This window comes from Callorhinus ursinus, unplaced genomic scaffold (assembly GCF_003265705.2).
Source record: "Callorhinus ursinus isolate GAN/ISIS: 27379988/994484 unplaced genomic scaffold, GSC_fseal_2.0 scaffold62, whole genome shotgun sequence".
NCBI classification, from domain to species: domain Eukaryota; kingdom Metazoa; phylum Chordata; class Mammalia; order Carnivora; family Otariidae; genus Callorhinus; species Callorhinus ursinus.
Genome location: NW_027397124.1, coordinates 5,388,839 through 5,410,028, shown reverse-complemented (window position 1 = coordinate 5,410,028; position 21,190 = coordinate 5,388,839). Strand labels below are relative to the sequence as shown.

The 21,190-nt window shown below is 35.6% G+C and overlaps 1 protein-coding gene and 1 pseudogene across 3 annotated transcripts in view; both read left to right on the top strand.

Moving 5' to 3' along the window:
- Positions 1-21,190, top strand: part of ZEB1 (zinc finger E-box binding homeobox 1) — a 191,156-nt gene that overhangs the window by 112,247 nt on the left and 57,719 nt on the right. For all 3 annotated transcript variants that reach the window (XM_025885774.2, XM_025885773.2, XM_073885488.1), the window contains exon 2: positions 15,915-16,115. In XM_025885774.2, the coding sequence (XP_025741559.1) occupies positions 15,915-16,115 (201 nt within the window). The remainder of the gene's footprint in view (positions 1-15,914; positions 16,116-21,190) is intronic.
- Positions 20,256-21,135, top strand: LOC112834357 (small ribosomal subunit protein eS4, X isoform-like; annotated as a pseudogene).

Below are 21,190 nucleotides of genomic sequence, written 5' to 3'. Positions count from 1 at the left end.
TCCCCCTGCTTGTGTTCCCTCTCTCGCTGTCTCTCTCTCCCTGTCAATTAAATAAATAAATAAAATCTTAAAAAAAAATGCTTTGAAAAAAAAAAAAAGAATAATGGTCTCCCAAAGATGTCGCATGTCCTAATCCCCAGAACCTGTGAATATGTTATATTACCTGGCAAAGGAGAATTAAAGTAGCAGAAGAAATTAAGGTTGCTAATCAGCTAACCTTAAAATGGGGAGATTATTTTGTGTTATCTGGTTAGGTCCAATATAAGAGTCCTTAAAAGTACAAGCAGGAGACAGAAGAAGGGTCAATGTCAGACTAATGAGATGTGAGAAGAGTCTCAACTGGCCACTGCTGGCTTTGAAGATAGAAGGGGGCCGCATGCCAAGGAATGTGTTCAGCCTCAGAAAACAGGCTTGTTTTCTTCCTAGGGTTGCCAGAAAGAACACTGTTCTACCAACACCTTGATTTTAGCCCAGTGAGACCTGTCTTGCGCTTCTGACCTTAAGAACTGTAAAATCATGAGTGCATGTTATTTTAAGCCTCTTAAGTTTGTGTTAAGTTGTTAGAGCAGCAACAAAAACTAATCTAGAGAGAAAATAAGTAACTAAACAAGATAATTACAGATTGGATGCTTTGAAGGAAATAAACAGGATGATGTGAGGAATAAAGGATGGAGCATGTTTGATCAAGTGGTCATGGAAGGGTTCTTCGAAGCTAGGACATTGAAGTGGAGACATGAGGGAAAGAAAGAGCCCTGCAAAGAACTGGGAACAGCATTCTAGGCAGAAGGAAAGGCAAGTTCAAGGGCTTGTCACCTGCAAAGAATGAAAAGATTATTCAGTGAGAACGTAGAAGAGTAATGGAGAAGGCGGCGAGGGCCCAAGTTTGCAAATCCTTGCAGGCCATGATAGAACACTGAAAAACCATTGAAAGTTTTTAAGGAGCAGAGTGACTTATTCTGCTTTATGGCTTGAAAAAGTCACTCTGGCTGCTAGGTGGTAAATGGAGACAAGAGACCCAGGATAGGGGACATGACAGTTTGAAATAGAGTAGTGGCAGTGGAGATGGAGAGATACAACCAACAGGATTTGTTGATAGGGTGGACATGAATTTTGAAAGGTGAGTAGTAATTTGGTAGTAGCGGAAAAAGGGCAAAGCAGAACCATGAAAGTCTAGCAATGTCTAGGGAATAGAATATATTGGGCAGAATGGTAGGAGGTACAGATAATTGAGGCCCTAATGTTCACAGTCTAGAGACCCTTATTTGCCAAGCATAGGAGTTTGGAATTCATAGTATATGCAATGGAGAGCCGTCAGAATTTTCAATCAAGGGAATAAAACTGTCTCTGAACTGAGGTTTTATTTGTCATTCTGATGCAAAGACGAATAGTAAGGATATTTAAAATTTTATTTTCTTAGGTTCTGAGTTCAGAAAGATTTGATTAAGTTCTTGTCAATGAAGTGTTTAATAATTCATTGTAACATCTCTTCTGTTTCGATTTTGAGGATATTTTGCTCACTTGTTGACTATAATCTGCTTGTGTCAGAGAAGCAGTGTAAGTAGGTTCAGAGCAAAGTCTTTAGAGCCTCCTGGCCTGGGTTGGAATCCTAGCTCCAGTACTAACTGGTCTCCCTTTGGCAAGTTATACAACCTCTAAGTCTCGGTTTCTTTATCTCTAAAACAATGTGTGCCTTATAAGGAGTAAGCAATTGAATGCATAGAAAGCACTGAATACTTTAAGTACTTCCTGGGGCAGGGTTAGAGCAGCATGCAAAACTACATAAGCAGCATTGATTGATTTAACTTTTCTTTCGCCAGTAGTAGAAGTTTGATAAAACATAATTTCTTCAAAATACTTTAAAAATGCCCTTTTCGGGGGTGCCTGGGTGGCGCAGTTGTTAAACGTCTGCCTTTGGCTCAGGTCATGATCCCAGGGTCCTGAGATGGAGCCCTGCATCGGGCTCCCTGCTCCCCGGGAAGCCTGCTTCTCCCTCTCCCACTCCCCCTGCTTGTGTTCCGCTCTCACTGTGTCTCTCTCTGTCAAATAAATAAATAAAATCTTTAAAAAATAGAAATAAAAATACCCTTTTCTGTGTTTCTACATATGGGACTAAAGTTTCCATTTATCTGTATTTTTCCAAGATGCCCACTTTTTTCACCACTAAGTCCATTTACTCTCTAAGATAAAATTTATATGAAAATGTGAGTAGGGGTGAGTTCGCATGGTCTTCTAGTTTATTGGATATTATTTATTTTCTGACTAGGTTGTATTCACAGATGATTACCATTTTAACTGTTTTTTAGGTAAGCCAGGTAAAACAAAACCACCAGGAATTCTTTGGTACCTCAATTCAAATCCATTTAATTTTCCAACAACATATTTCAAATAAAAAAAAGTATTTAAAATTTTATTTCTTTGGAACATCAGCAGGGTATAAAAAAAGAGATTAGATACAGTGGGGTAGAGAATCCTCTAGTATTTATTTTCTACATCACTCTTAATTTAGCATTGAATTATTTATTGTCACATTTCTCTCTATAATATTTAATGTACATTACTCATATTGTATAAATAGTGCACGTTTCTCAGAAGCAGAGACTGTAAGTACTCTATGTCTTTATTCTGCCTTCTGGAGCACTTAGGTCAGAGGAACTAAATTATTCATTCTAATGGGATAATTCACAAGCTTGTAACATGTTGTGATGTTTAGAAGGCCTCGGTAAAACTAATCTGATTGTTTTTAATGCTTCGTTAAGAAATAACTTCTAATTCAATTTTTATTAGCATGATGCTTGTTCTTCCATGTCTAGCCAATAGAGGAGTAGAAGGACTTTAAACTCAGGGAATTAGCACACCTGTATTAAAATTTGGCCCTGCGCAAGGAAAGCTTCCCAAGAGGAGATGGATGGATGGATACCATTAAGCCTTACTTGGATTATTGTTTACTGCCACTCCCATGGAAACAACAGAAGATTGGTCTGCTGACTGCATCCTTGTGATTCATGACCTGTCTCTTTTCACTTATCCTATGATTTCCTTTCCCACTGTGAACACCACTATCTAGCACATGACCAATGGTTTTAAATTATACACACTAAATTATATTACTCGCTTAAAGGAATCTGAGAAACCCAAATGAAAAGAATTCAAATAAAATTCTTGTCCTCTTCCTTCATCTTATTTTTCATAGCCAGTTCAGCTCTGAATCAGTGAGTCTCAAGACCAGTTAGGGAAAAAGTGCCTTCCTAGATTACGAAATGACAAAATATTTCTTAAAACTTCCTTGTAAATTAAGAAAAACTTAGAATCAAGCCAACTCCTATAGCAGAAGCTGTTAAACATGTGAGTGTGTGTGTATGGGGATGTGTATGTTGCTCTAACCTGCATTTGGGGGCAGGTATTAGTTGCCTTTGACAAGGGAAAGTATATGTTCCCCACAATGCCATCCTCCGGGACATCTGTGCAGTGCATGTGCTGCTGCCCTCAGCACTGGCGAGAAGGAGCAGAATTCACTTATCTTGGTCTTCACTTACCTCTTTTTGCAAGTGTTACCTTCCTTTTACATAACTTCACACTTTATGTAGCAATGAATAGAAAAGGTAAGTGTTATTCATACTTTAAAGCAGACTACTGTCTTTCCTACATAAAAAATAGAGATTGTTTCCTAATAAGAACTTAAATTGTTTTATTTCAAAACCCACAATATCAAGGTTTACAGCATAGGATTTGTTTTCTTCTTAAAGGTCATTTTAACCTTTATTTTTAAAGAAAATTTCATTTTAGTATGTTGATTGCTGTTTCTAATTATACCTCCTATCTGCTGTTATCAAAATCCAAATAACAAAAACATTAAGAAAATACTTCCCCCAATCCCAGTTCAGTTTTCTAAAGTTCACCATTAACAGTGGTATACTGAATATTATTTCAGACTTTTTCCTTGCACATTCAAAATATATCTTTAAAATTTTTTGAAGTAATGTATACATTTAAAGAATATCGAAGGCACAAAATAGAAAAAACAAGTCACTCTTTCATTACCTTAGTTCTTCATTTGTATGTTCTTCTAGACCTTATCATTCATTATTCAGGTATATGTATGCATACTATTATGTTTTCATTTTCTGCAAGAATGGAATCAAACTATTTTGGAGGACTCCTCTCTATATCAGTACAAAGGGATATATCTTGGCTGACCATTTAGGCTTTTTGTAGTTAAAAACAAGTTTGCAAATAAACCTATGTATCTATATTTGCACACATGTGCAAGTTATTTGTAGGGTGAATGCCAAGAAATTTCTGGGTCAACAGGTAAAACATTTTAAATTTTGATAAAAATTAATAAAAATAAAAATTTGTTTTGATAAACAACAAATTAACACAACAGCATGTAAATGTGTATTCATTTCCTTAACTCTTGCATGTACCCTGTGTTATGGAGAATTTTTTTGCCAATTTATTAAACATTTATTGAGCAGTTAATACTTAATGGACAGTGTTATACATGCAGGGGGCACAGCCAGTAAACAAAACAAAACAAAAATAATCTTGGCTACATGGAACTTACATTCTAGTGAAAGGAGACAATACAAAATAATAAAATATTATGGCAGTTGGTGATACATATTTTAAGAAGAAATAAATCACAGGAGAGAGAGTAGGGTATGCTCTTGGTTGAAGGAGGTCTATAAATTTAAATGGAGTGCTCATAGAAGACCTCATTAAGCAGGTAAAATTGAGCATGCTCCAAGAACATTCCAAGGGGAGCAACAAGAAGTACATAAGCTTTGAGGCAAGAGGCCAGTGTGTGTGGAATGAAGTGCGCAAGTATAAAGTAGATGAGAGATAATGGATGAATAGGAGCCAGCTCATGAAGGGCCTTTGGATCACAGTGAGGTGGGATGCGATTAGATGGTTTGAGTAGAGGAGTAACAGAGTTTCTTTAACGCTCTAGAAGGATTATGTTGGCTGCTGTGTTGATAATGCTCTATAGGAAGGCAAAAGTGGAGGCAAGGAGACCTGATGGGAGCCCGTAGCAACACTCTAGGTGAGAGATGTTGCCTTAGAACAGGGAGGTGGGGGGGGAAGTTAGTGGTAAGGGGGTCAGTTGCCACATTTTAAGATATTTCTCTCTAGGTTAGATGTGGGTTATGAGGGAGGGAGGTGGAGGTGGGGAAAGGAGTCAAAACTGACACCAAGAGAGTTTTATCCTGAGCAAATGGAAGAGAAAAAATGCCATTGACTGAAATGGAGAATACTGAGAGGATCAAGAGTTGGGTTTTGGATGTGGCATGTTTGTTAGACATCCAAGTGGAGATGTCAAGTAGGCAGTTGGAGTGCAGAGAAGTTTGGACTGGGATATAAAGCAGGGAGTCCTCAAATGGTATTTAGAGCCATGAGACAGATTGAAGTCCAGGAGGTGGAGGAAAGAAATGGAAAGGCAGAAGTGAGTTAGGAAATCAAGGAAGAGATTAGTCAGAGAAAGACATGTATCATATGACCTCACCGATATGAGGAATTCTTAATCTCAGGAAACAAACTGCGGGTTGCTGGAGTGGTGGGGGGTGGGAGGGATGGGGTACCTGGGTGATGGACACTGGGGAGGGTATGTGCTATGGTGAGCGCTGTGAATTGTGTAAGACTGTTGAATCACAGACCTGTACCTCTGAAACAAATAATACATTATATGTTAAAAAAAAAAAAGAAGATAGTAGGAAGAGTAAAAAGGAAGGGGGGGAAATCGGAGGGGGAGACGAACCGTGAGAGACTATGGACTCTGAGAAACAAACAGGGTTGTAGAGAGGAGGGGGTGGGGGGATGGGTTAGCCTGGTGATGGGTATTAAAGAGGGCACGTACTGAATGGAGCACTGGGTGTTATATGCAAACAATGAATCATGGAACACTACATCAAAAATTAATGATGTAATGTATGGTGATTAACATAACAATAAAAATTTTTTTAAAAGATACTAGAAAAAAAGAGGGAGAAGAGATTAGTTTGGAGAGATTTTATGTCAAATGCTGCTAGTAGGTCAGATAAAATGAGGATTGATCATTGTCATTGCCTTTAACAATGTAAAGGTCCTTCATAATCATGACAAGAAGTTTTGTGCCCAGAGTGGGTTTAAGAGAGAATAGGAAAAAACAAATTGGAGACAAGCGTAGGTAACTTTCTCAAGAAGCTTTGCAGTAAAAGGGCCTGAGGTATAGAATTTGGAATTCTGTAGACGTAATCAAAATAGGAGTTTAGCCAGAATAGGGTTTTTTGTTTTGTTTTGTTTTTAGATTTTATTTATTTATTTGACAGAGAGAGACACAGTGAGAGAGGGAACACAAGCAGGGGGAGTGGGAGAGAGAGAAGCAGGCTTCCCGCCGAGCAGGGAGCCCGATGTGGGGCTCGATCCCAGGACCCTGGGATCATGACCTGAGCCAAAGGCAGACGCTTAACAACTGAGCCACCCAGGCGCCCCCAGAATAGGGTTTTTAAATGAGAGAAAGGCAGGAGAGTTAAGAGTGTATGCAAAGAGTGACTGTAATGATATTGCATTAAAGTAGGTATTTCTTTAATTAGTGAGGTTGAACATTTTATTACATGTTTATTGTCCATTCTTATTTGTGTGTGTGAATTTTCTTTGCATATTCTTACGGGGGGTTCCTTTTTTTTCCCCATGAATATTTAAGAATTCTCTGTATAATAAAAAAGTCAGTCTTTGGTAACATGTATTGCAGATATTTTTTATAGTTTGTCGTTTGTCTTTTGACTTGAAATTTTTTCTATGTACAGTCAGTCATGGGTTTTGTATCATGCTTATAATAGCCCTACTTATTCCAAGACTGTAAAAGGATTTGCCTGTATTTTCTTCTATTACTTTTATGATTCCTTTTTCTTTAATTAAAATCTCCAATTCATGTGGATTTCATTTTGGTTAAAATTGTGAGGTGGAATCTGATTAGCAAGACCACCATAAGTCTGAGGGATCTATTTCTGGATTCTGTTTAAGTCCGTTAATTTTCTGCCTATCCCTGTACTAGTACAAGTCTGTTTCCATTTCTATAGCTTCAAGATACATTTTTTGTCTGGTATGGCTAGTCCTTGTTCTCCTACCACCACAATTACTATCTTTCTCTGAATTTTCTTGAATATTTTTGTGTTTCTTTTTCTAGGAAGTAATAATACTAACAATGTGTATTGAGCACTTATGTGCAGTACTCTATTAAAGTTTTTTGCATATGTAGTTATTTTTATCACTGTGACAATCCTATTAGGGACATTATCCCCACCTGAGAAATGAAGAAACTGAGGCATGGGAAGATTAAGAAACATGCCCAAGGTGACATGGATAGTCACTGGTGAAGCTGTGGTTTGAGTCAGACAGGCTCATTCCAGAGATTGTGTTCCTACCTCTCCTTGTAAATGTTAGAATCATTTGGCCTAAATCACTTAGATTTAGAATCTAAAATATCATGCTAACATTTGGATCAGAATTGTATTGTAATTATAGATTATTTTAGGTAGAATTGACATCTTTATAATATGAAACCATTCTATCCAAATACAAGGTATGTCTTTTCATTTATTTAAATCTTCTTTTTTGTTTTTATTTAAATTCCAGTTAGTTAACATACAGTGTAGTATTAGTTTCAAGTGTACAATATAGTGATTCAACACTTCCATGTAACACCTGGTGCTCATCACAGCACGTGCACTCCTGGATCACCATCACCTATTTCACCCATCCCCCTGCCCCTCTGGTAGCCATCACATTGTTCTCTATAATTAAGAGTCTGTTTCTTGGTTTGCCTCTTTTTTTTCCCTTTGCTTGTTTTGTTTCTTAAATCCCACATATGAGTGAAATCATACGGTATTTGTCTTTCTCTGACTGACTTATGTCACTTAGCATAATACTCTCTAGCTCCATCCACATTATTGCCAATGACAAGATTTCATTCTTTTTTATGGCCAAGTAATACTCCATTGTGTGTGTGTATGTGTATGTGTATACATATACACACACATATCTTCTTTATCCATTCATCAGTCAATGGACACTTGGACTATTTCCATAATTTGGCTATTATAGATAATGCTGCTATAAACAGCAGGGTGCATGTATCCCTTTGAATTTTTATAACCCTCAAGAGAATGCTAAAATCTTCTTTATATAGGTCCTTGTTTTTTGTGGGGGTTTTTGGTTTTTTTTGTTGTTTTTGCCTTCATGGGTTATCTTTTGATAGAGCTGATAGAGATTGAGTTTTTCTTCTGTTATGTTTTTAGCATGTTGTTGGTTTATTGGAAAGCTATTGATTTTTTCTGTTAAATTTGTAATTAAGTCATTTACCAAATTTCTAATTGCTAGTAGTTTTTTGCAGTAATTTTTCTTGATTTTTCCAAAAACATCAACATATCCCTTGCAAATAATATTTTTGCTTTCTCTTTTCCACTATTTGTGCTTTTTCCTTTTGTCATTTTTTTAAAAAGTAGCTTAATGTAATGATGACAGTAAACATCTTTATCTTATAAATGCCTCTGATACATAATCATTTATCATATTACTGACTTGTTTTATTTTTATGAAAAAGTATCAGCAAGGAATAGAGAATTTTATCAAATGCCTTTCATGGTCTATAGAAGTCATATCATTTATCCTTTACTATATTAAGATGGTAGACTTATATATATCCTAATGTTGAGTAATGCTTGCTTTACTTAACTTCTAATGTACCACTGGATTTAATATTTTATTTAACATTTTTTACATCAGGGAGACTGAGTTTATAAGGGTCTGTGTGCATGTGCATGCACATGCATACAAGTGTGCTCTTAGATTTTAGTTGACTTTTAGGAAGCTGGCTTCATAGGAAGAATTTAGGCTCTTTACATTTTCCTCTCTCTTGAAAAAGCAACAGAATTATCGGTCCTTTGAAGATCTGAAGAAATTCACCTGGGAAAACACCTGGCAATTTTTGGGTGGTTAGCTCTTTGATGTTTTCCTAAATTTACTCTATCATCTGTCTACATTTGCCATCTCTTGGATAATTTTATAAATTCTATAAAATAATAAATGTAGTTATAATCATTAATATTTTCCTAGAAAGTTATTTCGTCCAGATTTTTTTATTATGTTATGTTAATCACCATATATTACATCATTAGTTTTTGATGTAGTGTTCCATGATTCATTGTTTGCGTATAACACCCAGTGTATTTCATCCAAATTTTTAAATTTATTTGCTTAGATTTGTACAAAATATTTCTAAAGTAAGTCTCTTAAATTCCTTTATAGCTATAATTGCTTCTCTGTTTGCATTAATATTGAATCCTTGTACCTCTCAATTTTTTCTAGGATTAAGTGGGCTAGTGATTTATCTATTTTATTGATTCTTCAAAGATCTGGCTTTTGGATTGAATTAAAATTATATGGCTTCTCTGTTTTCTGACTCAATAATTTCTGCATTTGTATTTTTAATTCAGTCTTCACACTTCACTTGGATTTTGTCATCCTGTCTGCATTCTACAAGTAACAAGTCCTATAAATTAAAAAGCATCCTTTTTATAAATGTATATTTTCCTATGAAGGAAGTATTACTTATTGATAATTTCATGTGAATTATTTTAGTCTTTAAATACTTTCCTCATACACACAAGAGAACCACCTGTCCCTGGGACTAACTGATTTTAGTTTATCTGCTAAAGAACTTTGCTATTTAACTGTTTCATCTGTCTCTTTGTGACTTGTAATTATGCTGGCTGAAATTAGTTCTCAGAATGAGTGGGAACTTTGGTAAGTCAGGGAAAGGAGAGGTAATTTAGGGTGACCCTTGTTGGGGTATATAGACAGAGGGCCTGTGGAGAATGGGAAAGAGGACAGAATAAGAACTGAGAGGGAGCACACAGAGACAAATCCCAAGAATACTTAGTAATGATTATAAAATGAGAGAGAGGAGAAAATAAGAGCTAGTATTCTCTACATGAGGGCAACCCTCTCCCCTGCCTTCACCTGTCAGTTCTCGTTCTATGAATAGCTTGTATATAGAGGCATTGAAAACCACCAACCCTTTGCAGGGGTAAATAAATGTCAGAATCACTGACTTTTGGGGCGCCTGGGTGGCTCAGTCGGTTAAGCGTCTGCCTTCGGCTCAGTTGATGATCCCGGGGTCCTGGGATCCAGCCCCACATCGGGCTCCTTGCTCAGTGGGGAGCCTGCTTCTCCCTCTGCCTCTGCCTGCCAGTCCCCCTGCTTATACGCACGCACGCTCTCTGTCAAATAAATAAAATCTTTAATAAAAAAAAAAATCACTGACTTTCACTGGAGTCAGGTTTTTAAAATTATTTTGAAAATGTAAAAACAGTCTGTGGTTATTGTTCAATTTAATAGGCACCCAGATTAAAAAAGATTTTACCTAGAGAGATTAAAAAAAACTTTCCCCCAGATTTGCTGAACTGTTAGTATTTATTTAAACCTAACATATTCAGAGGCGCCTGGATGCTCAGTCAGTTCAGCGACCGACTGGTGATTTTTGCTTAGGTCATGATCTCACGGGTTGTGAGATTCTGCTCCGTGTCAGGTTCTGGTGCTCACCCTCATGCTCGGCAGGGAGTCTGCTCCCTCTGCTCTTCCCCACCCCACCATGTTCACATGCATGCATGCGTGTGCTCGCCCTCTCTCAAATAAATAAATAAACCTAACATGTTCATTGTGCTTGGAACACTCTAGAATCATTATGATGCCTATTTTTAAAAGACTTAAGTTATAACTACATAATATACATATTGCGTATTATATTACTTACATGTTACATTAAATATGAATGTTATGTCATAACATTTATTATACAGTAAAATACATATACATTAATATTATCTATAAGTTAGGTCAAAGGCCAGATTAACAGATATTTACAGTATGTCTGGGTATAGTATTCACGGACACATAAGCTCCTCTTTCCCGGAGTAACATCATTTGCAGAAGTTTTCTCCCCTTAGGATTGTCAGATGACCTCTCTTTTTCATTTTGTGTACTAATTTACCAGTTCTTTGGTTACCACTACCGTTTTGTCATTTTCCTGAATCAGTAAACTTAAGTATACTGACTTATCTCTTCACTCAGAAAAAAAGAAGTGTGACCCCACATCCAATTCAACAAGTAATTCCATACCTACTATGTGGAAGGCAGTATGCCAGGGACTCTTTTCAGGATAAGAAAAACATGTTAAGTGGTGTTGTTACGGTTTTGTCCCAACTGATGTTAAAGAATAATGGAAATACTTGTTCAGTTTCTCCAAATATTATCTTCATATTTCATAGGATTCATATCTAAATTGTGTTGTTCTCAGCATAGTGCTAACATGATTACTTAATCAAGCTATAATCCATTGCTCTTGAAAACATGACTCAAAATGTATGTTTTTCTGGGTGTTTCTTAAATTATGACACTGGGTTAGTTTGATGGATATGGAGCAATTTGTTAGAAGTACAGTAGTCTGTTATTTTGTAAGGATCAGTCTTAGATCTTTTTCTAAGAAAGATTTTATCTTTCTTTTCTACCATGCAGATGAGTGTGTGTGTTTGATAAGAATGAGTGAGACATTGCTAAGCATGTATTAATGGCATGATGTAAGCAGAACTTCTCCCTCTAGGAAAAAAAAAAAGCCTTTTTATGCCGGAAAATATGTTGACATGTGGCCTTAGCCTGTGGCTTTCATTAGCACATGCCACAGTTATCACCTGATAAGAATCAAAGACCTGCAGGTTAAATATGTCCCTTCCCCGCCCCTTCCCCTCTGAAGCCTAACCTGCTATTCAGAGCTATGATAAACAGTGCTTGGCAGGGTTCTTATTTCTAAAGCATTTAGATGATCTTGCTCTTATCTTAATGACTGAAGTTGAGATTGTGTTGCTCTTTTTTTGAACTAAATTCATCTAATTTATTTAATTCTTTATTATAATTGTACATTACTTAAGAAACAGATGTTTACATGGGAGTTTAATTAGTGCAATTGATACCATACTACATGCAATAAAGTGCTAAAAATAGCATGTTATGTGAAAGTCTTTCAAAGATTTATTGACTGCAATGATGATACTACCCTATGGTGTACTGTCAGTTATGTTATAATGAGATTCTGATGGTTAAAATTTTTTAGTCATTTGAAAATGTTTTAGTAGCATATTGTTAAATATGGAATTCCAGAGTCCCAGAATAGGCTAAACACAAAAACACAAGTTTAAGAATATTTATCATTAGTGTAACAATTTTCAGTCAGGAGACTTTATATATAAGTAGTTAAAGTGTATGGGCTGTGGAATCAGGCACATGAGGATTTGAGTCCAGCTCCATAACTTAATAGCTAAATAACCTCAAACAGGTTACTCAGCTACTCTAGTTTTGTTTTGTTGTGTTTCAGTTTTGGGGGAGGGGTTATTTTTTGGTCTATAAAAGGGAGATAGAACAATACCTACCTCTTAGGAATTATTGTAAAGATTTAGTGGGATGATGATGGTGATGATAAAATAATAATACTAATAATGGCAGACACTTCTATAATCTTTACTGTGTGCCGGACACTGATCTAAGCACAATACATTTTTAAACCATTAGATCCTCACAACCACCTTATTCAGTGGATGCTGTTATATCTGACATTATATGTTAGCAAGTAATACCAACAAGAACTACCACCAATAAGTCACTGTGTCCTTAACCACATTCTAGTGACAACAGAGGCACTGAAATGTTACCATTTCTCTATAGAAATTTCAATTCATATTGTGTATTGTAAATTATATTTAAAGATTTTAAAAACTTTACCTTTTCTATTTTCCTTTATCTTTGTTTTCTTGAAATTCTTTATTTTAATCAAAACTCAGAAACAAGAGGTGATAATCACCTGTTCGTTAAGAATGCATCACTCTTTAGGTAAACTAAATTTCATTATAGTTTTTTTAGCCAAAGGTTTAAAAATATAGAGGCATGGAGATAAATGAGTCGACAGTTAAGATAATGGACATTTTCACTGGCTACTAGAATTTATCAGGGACTGTATCATTATTTATGCTTTTTGTACTGGAGCTCTATTTTTTAAATTAGCTCCGTAGAGCCACAAAAGAGTAGATCGAGAAACCGAAGCTTGACTTTTTTCTAAGTTACACTAATCAATATAAGCAATTTTCACTGCTTTTTCTCTCAGCTAAGTAACTGTGAAGCAGAAGATAGTAAGAAGACTTGGAAAATAGTTATTGGTCTTTTTTCCATCTTAACCAATAAAATGTGGTGGGTTTTTTGCCGCATATTCAAAACATGATTTGGGAAAATTCCCAAGATAACTATAAAATATATGCAATCTTTGTGCTTTTGGGTATTTGACTTAAAATCTTCCATACCACAATGGCAGCTCATACTGAAGGCCAGAGTCCTGGAAACTGACATGTATTCTTGAAGAGTACTTTGGGCTACAGCTGACCCAGGCAGGATAAAACAGGGTGAAGGACCTCTGGGTAAAAAGAACCTAGTGCAGCTCAGGGTAGAAGAAACTTAGTGAAAACTATGAAGCATGCAAGCAAATACTGGAACCAAAATACATATATGTCTTGAAGACTAATTCTGTCGGGTACTTTTTAAGCCCCAAATACTCTAAATGTAAATGTAGGATTAGACAACCTATAGCTAACAAAATTGATAATGATAAAATTGAACTACAGTATTACATCATTAAAAGGCAAGAATAGCACCAATATAAAACCGTGGCCAAGTCAAGATACTGAAGAAATCACTAAACCTTCTCTTCACAAAATAGAATTTCAACTATCCATACATGTCCAAGCATGGTGAGAGCTATGGAACAACCTTTGAGAATCATTCCCTTTATCCACACTTAAAATGGCACAATCTACTCTGCTCATTGTGTGTGGCTGGAATACAAGGAATTCCCCATGTTTCCATTTCTGTCTACTTTCAGTAAGTTTTCCCTTTGACTCAGCACTTCCATCTCTACTAGTAAACCTGACATATGTATTTAAGGAGTGGCCAAAGATATATTTATAAGAATTATAAATATATGTTAATCCTTAAAAAATAACTTGGAAACATAAATTTTATCAATATAGGTTATTGGTTAAATTCTATCTGTACAATGAAATGATGTGTAGCCAGTGAGAGGAAAATGAGAAAGCTTCACATTTACTGAAAGAGAAAAATTTCTAAGATATGTTATTAAGTGGCAAAAAACTAGGTGGCAAACAGTATAATGTATAGTGTATAATGTATAGTATAATGTAATCCCATATGTGTGTATTTAAAGATGTATAATATATTTATATAGAGAAATGATATTAAGTATGATATATATGTATATAAGTTGAGGTCTGCATTATAATTAAATAGGGTAAGGTATATAAAATGATTAGTATCATGCCTACCTCATGCATAGATAAATTAAAATTGCTGTTATTATCATCTTTAAAGAGTGAGTCAAGGAAAGGATATTTCGTGGGAGGGCTTTTACTGATTTTTTACATGCTTTATATTATCTGATTTTTTTGCACTAAACCTGTATTACCTTTATAGTAACATTAAAAAATAGTTTGCTTTTGGGAAAAGATTTGGAAAAATGTATTCACACTAAAGTATTAATGACATAACAAAACTTGGTATTTTTCTTCCGGCACAGATATTGAAGGATTTCTAATGTGGGCCAAAGTGTAACTCCAGTAGTCCTTTGAACAGAGGGGTCTTCCTAAGGCCTATAAAAGCAGTTTTGGAGATGTTTGCTTATTCATTCTCACTGTGACATATACATCCATACTTGTGATTGTATTTCTTTCTTCCTGCTCTCAGGTGTGGGTATTTATATGGGACGGGGATATATATCACTTAGACATTTAGGTTATTACCTTCTTTTGAGAATGGTTGGAAATTTTAAGGAAGAAATGGAAAGAATAACTGAAAGTAATTATTGCTTAGTTATCTCAAGGAAGCAAAGATTCCTTTTTCTCCCTTTCAATCTTTGCTTAGCAAATAAGAATCACCTTGCAAATAATTGAGAAGAGGTATTCCAGTGACCATACCCAGTGAGGTACTTTATAATTTATCCCAGTAGAGTGATTATTACAAGGACTCTGAAGAAAAAATATTAACTATACTGTATTATTTGTTTTAGAGAATTTTATTCTCAGCTATTACTAATGATTCTGCAAACTGTGGTCATTCCAAACACTTACTTATCTTCATAATGCTGGTGTTAAATTTTATTGAAATTCATTAAAAATATGGAAAGGATGCCCATTTGAAACTTCTGGATGTCAGTTATTTTCTCCAAAATTACAGACTTACATACAAACATTACTTAAATCATGCCTTACTTATGTAGAAATTTGGCTACATTGATTTGATAGATTCTTTCTAAATTCAGTGTGGGATTAATATGAAATGCATGGACCCAGTTGGTATCTTGAAAATATCTTTCTTATGGTAAATATGATGAGGTTTTGTTGTCTTATTAGGAGAGATGAACTCTTCTTAATTATAATGCTTTAAAGATTTGAGGCCTTAATTGTGCATAAACAGTATCATATAGAATAAACTCATTATGACTGGAGAGGATATTTAATGTAGTGTTTAAGAGCACAGACTATAGAACCAGACTGCTAGGGTTCAAATCATGACCCTCCTACTTCTTAGCTATATGATCTTGGAAAAGTTACTTACCTTCCTATGTCTTGGTTTCCATTTCTGGTTTCAAGGTTATGAGTAGTAGATGGTAGATAGGTAGTCTATTTCAAAAGGTTGCTATAAGGTAATGAGTTACTATTTACAGAACACTCTTACTAAGTCCTTTTTAAAATTTCTTTTTACTGAGGCATAAAAACTGATTTTTACACTAGTTGGTTTTGATTATTTGTTTCTTGTTTGTTTTACAGTTACAAATTATAATACTGTGGTAGAAACAAATTCAGATTCAGATGATGAAGACAAACTCCATATCGTGGAAGAAGAAAGTATTACAGATGCAGCAGATTGTGAAGGTGGTGTGCCAGAAGATGACCTGCCAACAGACCAGACAGTGTTACCGGGGAGCAGTGAAAGAGAAGGCAGTGCTAAGAGCTGCTGGGAGGATGATGGTAAGTTTAATTTTTTCATAATATTCTAGTCTCTTGATTCTTTAAAAAATACATATTAACTGAAAAGATAAATTTGATGAAAAGTTTGAAATGATCTGTAAACGTGTCTATTAATAAAAGGTGTCCCACTTAAACAAAAAGTTGATTGTGAAACAGAATAATAGTCATTCTGATTATTTGTACAATGCATATAATATATTGAATTTTAGTGTTTTTTTAACCAGAATCAAGCTTTCCATATACTGTTGATAGAACTGAACCTACCTTTAACTTTATATTGTGACTTCTAGAAATGAAGAATCTACTTAGAAACCTACAGATTATATTTTGGTACAGTAAAATTATAACATTATTCAACAAAAATCCCCCAAACAGTTAAATCATAGGAGTATTTTTAGTGTTTGAAAACTTCTTCCTCCTCCCCCTCCTCACCCCCTTCCCTCCCTTCTCCCATGTATATCAGAATGCTGTGAATTTTCACTCAAGTAAAATTTACTTTTACTAAGCTCCAGCATGGTTGAGTGGAAGGATTAGTGAAAGTCTCTCTACTTACTTACATTGAATATTTAAAATTCTTCCTCATCTGTCAAATGAAGAAATTGGACTATAGTCTTTTCTTCTAGATTGAAAATTCCTCCTCTCTGCTTTTCCTAATAAAACTAATTAAATTATTTAGCCTGTCTTGCCAAGATTTAAACAACAGTGGTATAAAAACAGAAGAATGTTAAGAAAGCAGGTATTGTGATTTGGAGGGATTGGGGATCAAGAACAGGGGCATCAGCAAAGGCAAAGAGGAGCATGCACAAGTGATCACATTCAAAGTCAGTCAAAGACAGCTCCCCAGCAAGAGTTCAGATTTGGGGAAGTCGTCTAAGTAAGATATCAGAACTCAGTTTAGGCAGTCTGGGGAAATGAGTCAAGTCTGCTGGTCAGAGAATCTAGATACGAAAATGTGGAAGCTTAGATAAAATGTGGAAGCTTAGATAAAATGTGGATCTAATAATCACAGTATAGCAGTAGTTAAGATTTCTATAATAGGACAGATTTATAGCTAACAAAGAACTTTCAAAATCGTGTAACTGCCCCCCTCATTTTATAGCATTCTTCATTGGTCCATTAAGCAAATTCTGCAGGAATGAAGTTGCAAACTTGAATAAGACTGTCTCTATATGAAAAGTGCTTATAGTTTCGTGAGTGAGAAGGATAAATAAGTCACAAATTCATTACAGTTTGATGTAGGTGTAAATTTAGAATTCTGTGGAAACATTAAGCAGGAAAATACAAATCAGAGAGAGGAAGAGAAGTCCTAAAAGAATTTCTGAGTGAAACAGTGCAGGTCTTGAGTTTTGAAGGACCAGTAGAGGTTGATTAGGTAAAGGAGAAGTAAAAGAAGGTGTTTCCAACAGAAGAAGCAATATACATGAAGCCATAGAGGTTTGAACAAGTAGTGTTTACAAAAAATGAAATCAGAGAAGTAAACAAGGAAAAGACTATGAAGGACACTGTGTGCTAAGTCAAGGAATTTGAACTTTTACCTTAGAAGCTGTGAAAACCTCATTAATACATACTTTAGAAATAAGTCTGGTAGCAATATGGAAAATGAATTTTGGAGGCAGAGTGTGTACAGACAGGTAGTGCCTTCAGTAAAGAGGCTATGAAAATGCAGGCAGTGATGAGAGTTTTGGACTAAAGAAATGGCCCTTGGAATGAGAATAAAAGGGAGAGAGTTAACAGGAATGTAGGAGGTAGAGTATATAGATTTGGTTTGTTATTATATGGAAGGTAACAGAAGTAAGGACTGACAATTCACAGGCTTCTAGAAAGTAGAATTCAGAGAAATTAAATTGCTTATTTATTATCACACTTCATTAATAACAGAGCTATTAACTTGTTAAACTATAATACTGAGCTCAGAACTTTTGGGAGCAAGGATTTCCATATATATTTCCTGTCTGGGGCCAGAATTGATCCATTGGTATAGTTAATCCAAAGTGTTAATATGGAAACAAGAAGGTAATGATTTTTCTGGAAAAAGGGGAGATAGGAGAATGAGGGAAATAGAAGGAAAAAGAAAGATGAAAAATCATTGAAGAGGTTCTGTTTCTGAAAATATGTTGGGATAAGTTATTTGAACTGTCTCACTGAAAATAACTAATGATGCTAGATTTAAAAGTAAATAAATCTTCTTGAAAGCTTTAAAAGAGCTAACTAGATAATAGACATTAATAGAAAAAAATCGAAGTGAGGACAGGAACCCATATAGGTAAGCAGAGCACAGCACAGAAGACTCTTTGGCCTTAAGGATATTTGCCTACCCAGGGTCACGTGAGACGTGGTTGTTCAGGCCCCTGAGAGGAAACAAAGCCTGGGACCACCTAAAAGCTTAATAGCAGATCCTCCCCTAGTATGAATTACATCTTAACAATGTGATGAACTATAGTGATTTAAAAGCAAACCCTCTACCATCACTACCATTCTCAGAAGTTAGCAAACAAAATTGCCTTGGCTAGGGATTGGGGAAATGGAGGACTGTCTCTGCCAAGGAGTAACCACCAGCTGTCTTGCATTGATTTACAATTTAAATTCACATTACTATATGGCCTGATAAATCTCAAGCCATAACTGAGTTTAAAGTAGAATTGCTGCTAATACTCATAGGCACCAAGAAGAAGCAAATCCAAATCTTTTGGAGGAACATACCTTTATCCTAGTGCTATAGAAATCTCCAAAATAACTTAGCAAGAAGAGAGCAACATGAGTGACAATTACCAGAAACAAAAGGAAGCAGAAAATCACCTGTAAAGACTTTAATTAGTAGAGTTATCAGACACAGATTATAAAATGACTGTCATTTTTCAAGAAAAATGGACAAATTTGAAATTACCTGCTCTGAGAGAATAAAATATAACCAACAGATTTTAAGAAGAACCAAATGGAACTTCTAAAAATGAAAAATTAGAATAATAGAAATTCAGATTCAAAGGATGGATTTTAATAACAAAGTAAACAGAATTGAATAAAGAGTTAAAGATTTGGACGGTGGGGGAAATTATACTAAATACAACTCAGAAAGACAGATAGAAAAATACAAAAAACAGGATAAGAAACATGAAGGACATAATGAGAAGGTTCAATATATGTCTTAATTCTAGGCGAAGACAGAATAGGGAGACAGCAATATTTGAAGAGATAGTGGCAGAGATTTTTTCAGAATTGATGGACACCAGACCACAGATTCAAGAAAACCAACAAATCTCAAGAAGTATAAATAAATCTACCCCCGCTGACATTTTTGTGAAACTGCAGAACAACCAAAACAAAAAGAAAACTCTTAAAAGTAAATCCAGAAAAGTGAGATTGGGTTTGAGAGAATGGCAGTTAGACTGACAGCCGAATTTTCAGTAACCACAATGGAAGCCAGACAGTAAAAAGATGCCTGCCAATACAGACTTCTGTATTTAGCAAAAATATCTCTTAAGAAAGGAGGTGAAATAAGGTGATGATTTCAGACAAGTTTGAAAATAGAAAATTTGTTATCAGTAGACCCTTGTTACTAAAACAAATTTTAAAGAATATATTTTAGGCATGAAGAAAGAGATCCTTCATAGAGGATCTGAGATGTAAGAACAGAGAAAATTACAAATAGATGGCAAAAATAGATATAATAGGTACATAGTATTTCCTATGAAAATACTTTAAAAAGTGGATGTGACTAAGTTAATTTCAGATAATATCAACTTTAAGGCTTAAAAGCGTTATTATAGCTAATAGGATCACTTTATAATAATGAAAGATTAAATTCCCTAATAAAATATTATTATAAATGTGTTTGTACCTAATAACAAGGCTACAAAAAAAATAGAAAACTAGGCAGTCTACAAGGAGAGAAATACAAATCTAGTCATTATGGAAGATTTAACACACCTCGGTTAGTCATTGATAGAATAATCACACAAAACCAAAGAGGATGTAGATTTGAAAATATGCCTAAGGTGTATAAGCAATGTACATAGTAATTGCAAAACATTTTTCAACTATATGGAGTATTTATAGAAAGCAGTTTTTAGAGGGAAATTTTGAACCTTAAGTATGTATTTTAGTAAAGGTTCTGGCTAAAAGTTAGTGGGCTAACCATCTATTTTAAGAATTTAGAAAAAGCTTTTCGTTCCCAGCGCAGCCATGGCTCGTGGTCCCAAGAAGCATCTGAAGCGTGTAGCAGCTCCAAAGCATTGGATGCTGGATAAACTGACTGGTGTGTTTGCTCCTCACCCATCTACTGGTCCCCATAAGTTGAGAGAATGACTCCCTCTCATCATTTTCCCAAGGAACAGACTTAAGTATGCCCTAACAGGAGATGAAGTAAAGAAGATCTGTATGCAGCGTTTTATTAAGATTGATGGCAAGGTCCGAACTGATATAACCTACCCTGCTGGTTTTATGGATGTCATCAGCATTGACAAGACTGGGGAGAATTTCCGTCTCATCTATGACACCAAGGGTCGCTTTGCTGTTCCTCGGATAACACCTGAGGAGGCCAGGTATAAGTTGTGCAAAGTGCGAAAGATCTTTGTGGGGACAAAAGGAATCCCTCATCTGGTGACCCATGATGCATGCACCGTCCGCTATCCTGATCCCCTCATCAAGGTGAATGACACCATTCAGACTGATTTGGAGACTGGAAAGATTACTGATTTCATCAAGTTTGATACTGGTAATCTGTGTATGGTGACTGGGGGTGCCAACCTGGGAAGAACTGGTGTGATCACCAACAGAGAGAGACATCCTGGTTCGTTTGATGTGGTTCACGTGAAAGATGCCAATGGCAACAGCTTTGCCACCCGACTGTCCAACATTTTTGTTATTGGCAAAGGCAACAAACCGTGGATTTCTCTTCCCTGTGGAAGGGGTATCCGCCTCACCATCGCTGAAGAGAGAGACAAGAGACTGGCTGCCAAACAGAGCAGCAGGTAAAATGGTCCCTAGGTGACGTGATTGGAAGACATTATATATACTTAATTAAAGGTCATACAGCACACACACAAAAAAGAATTTAGAAAAAGAACAGCAAACTGAAA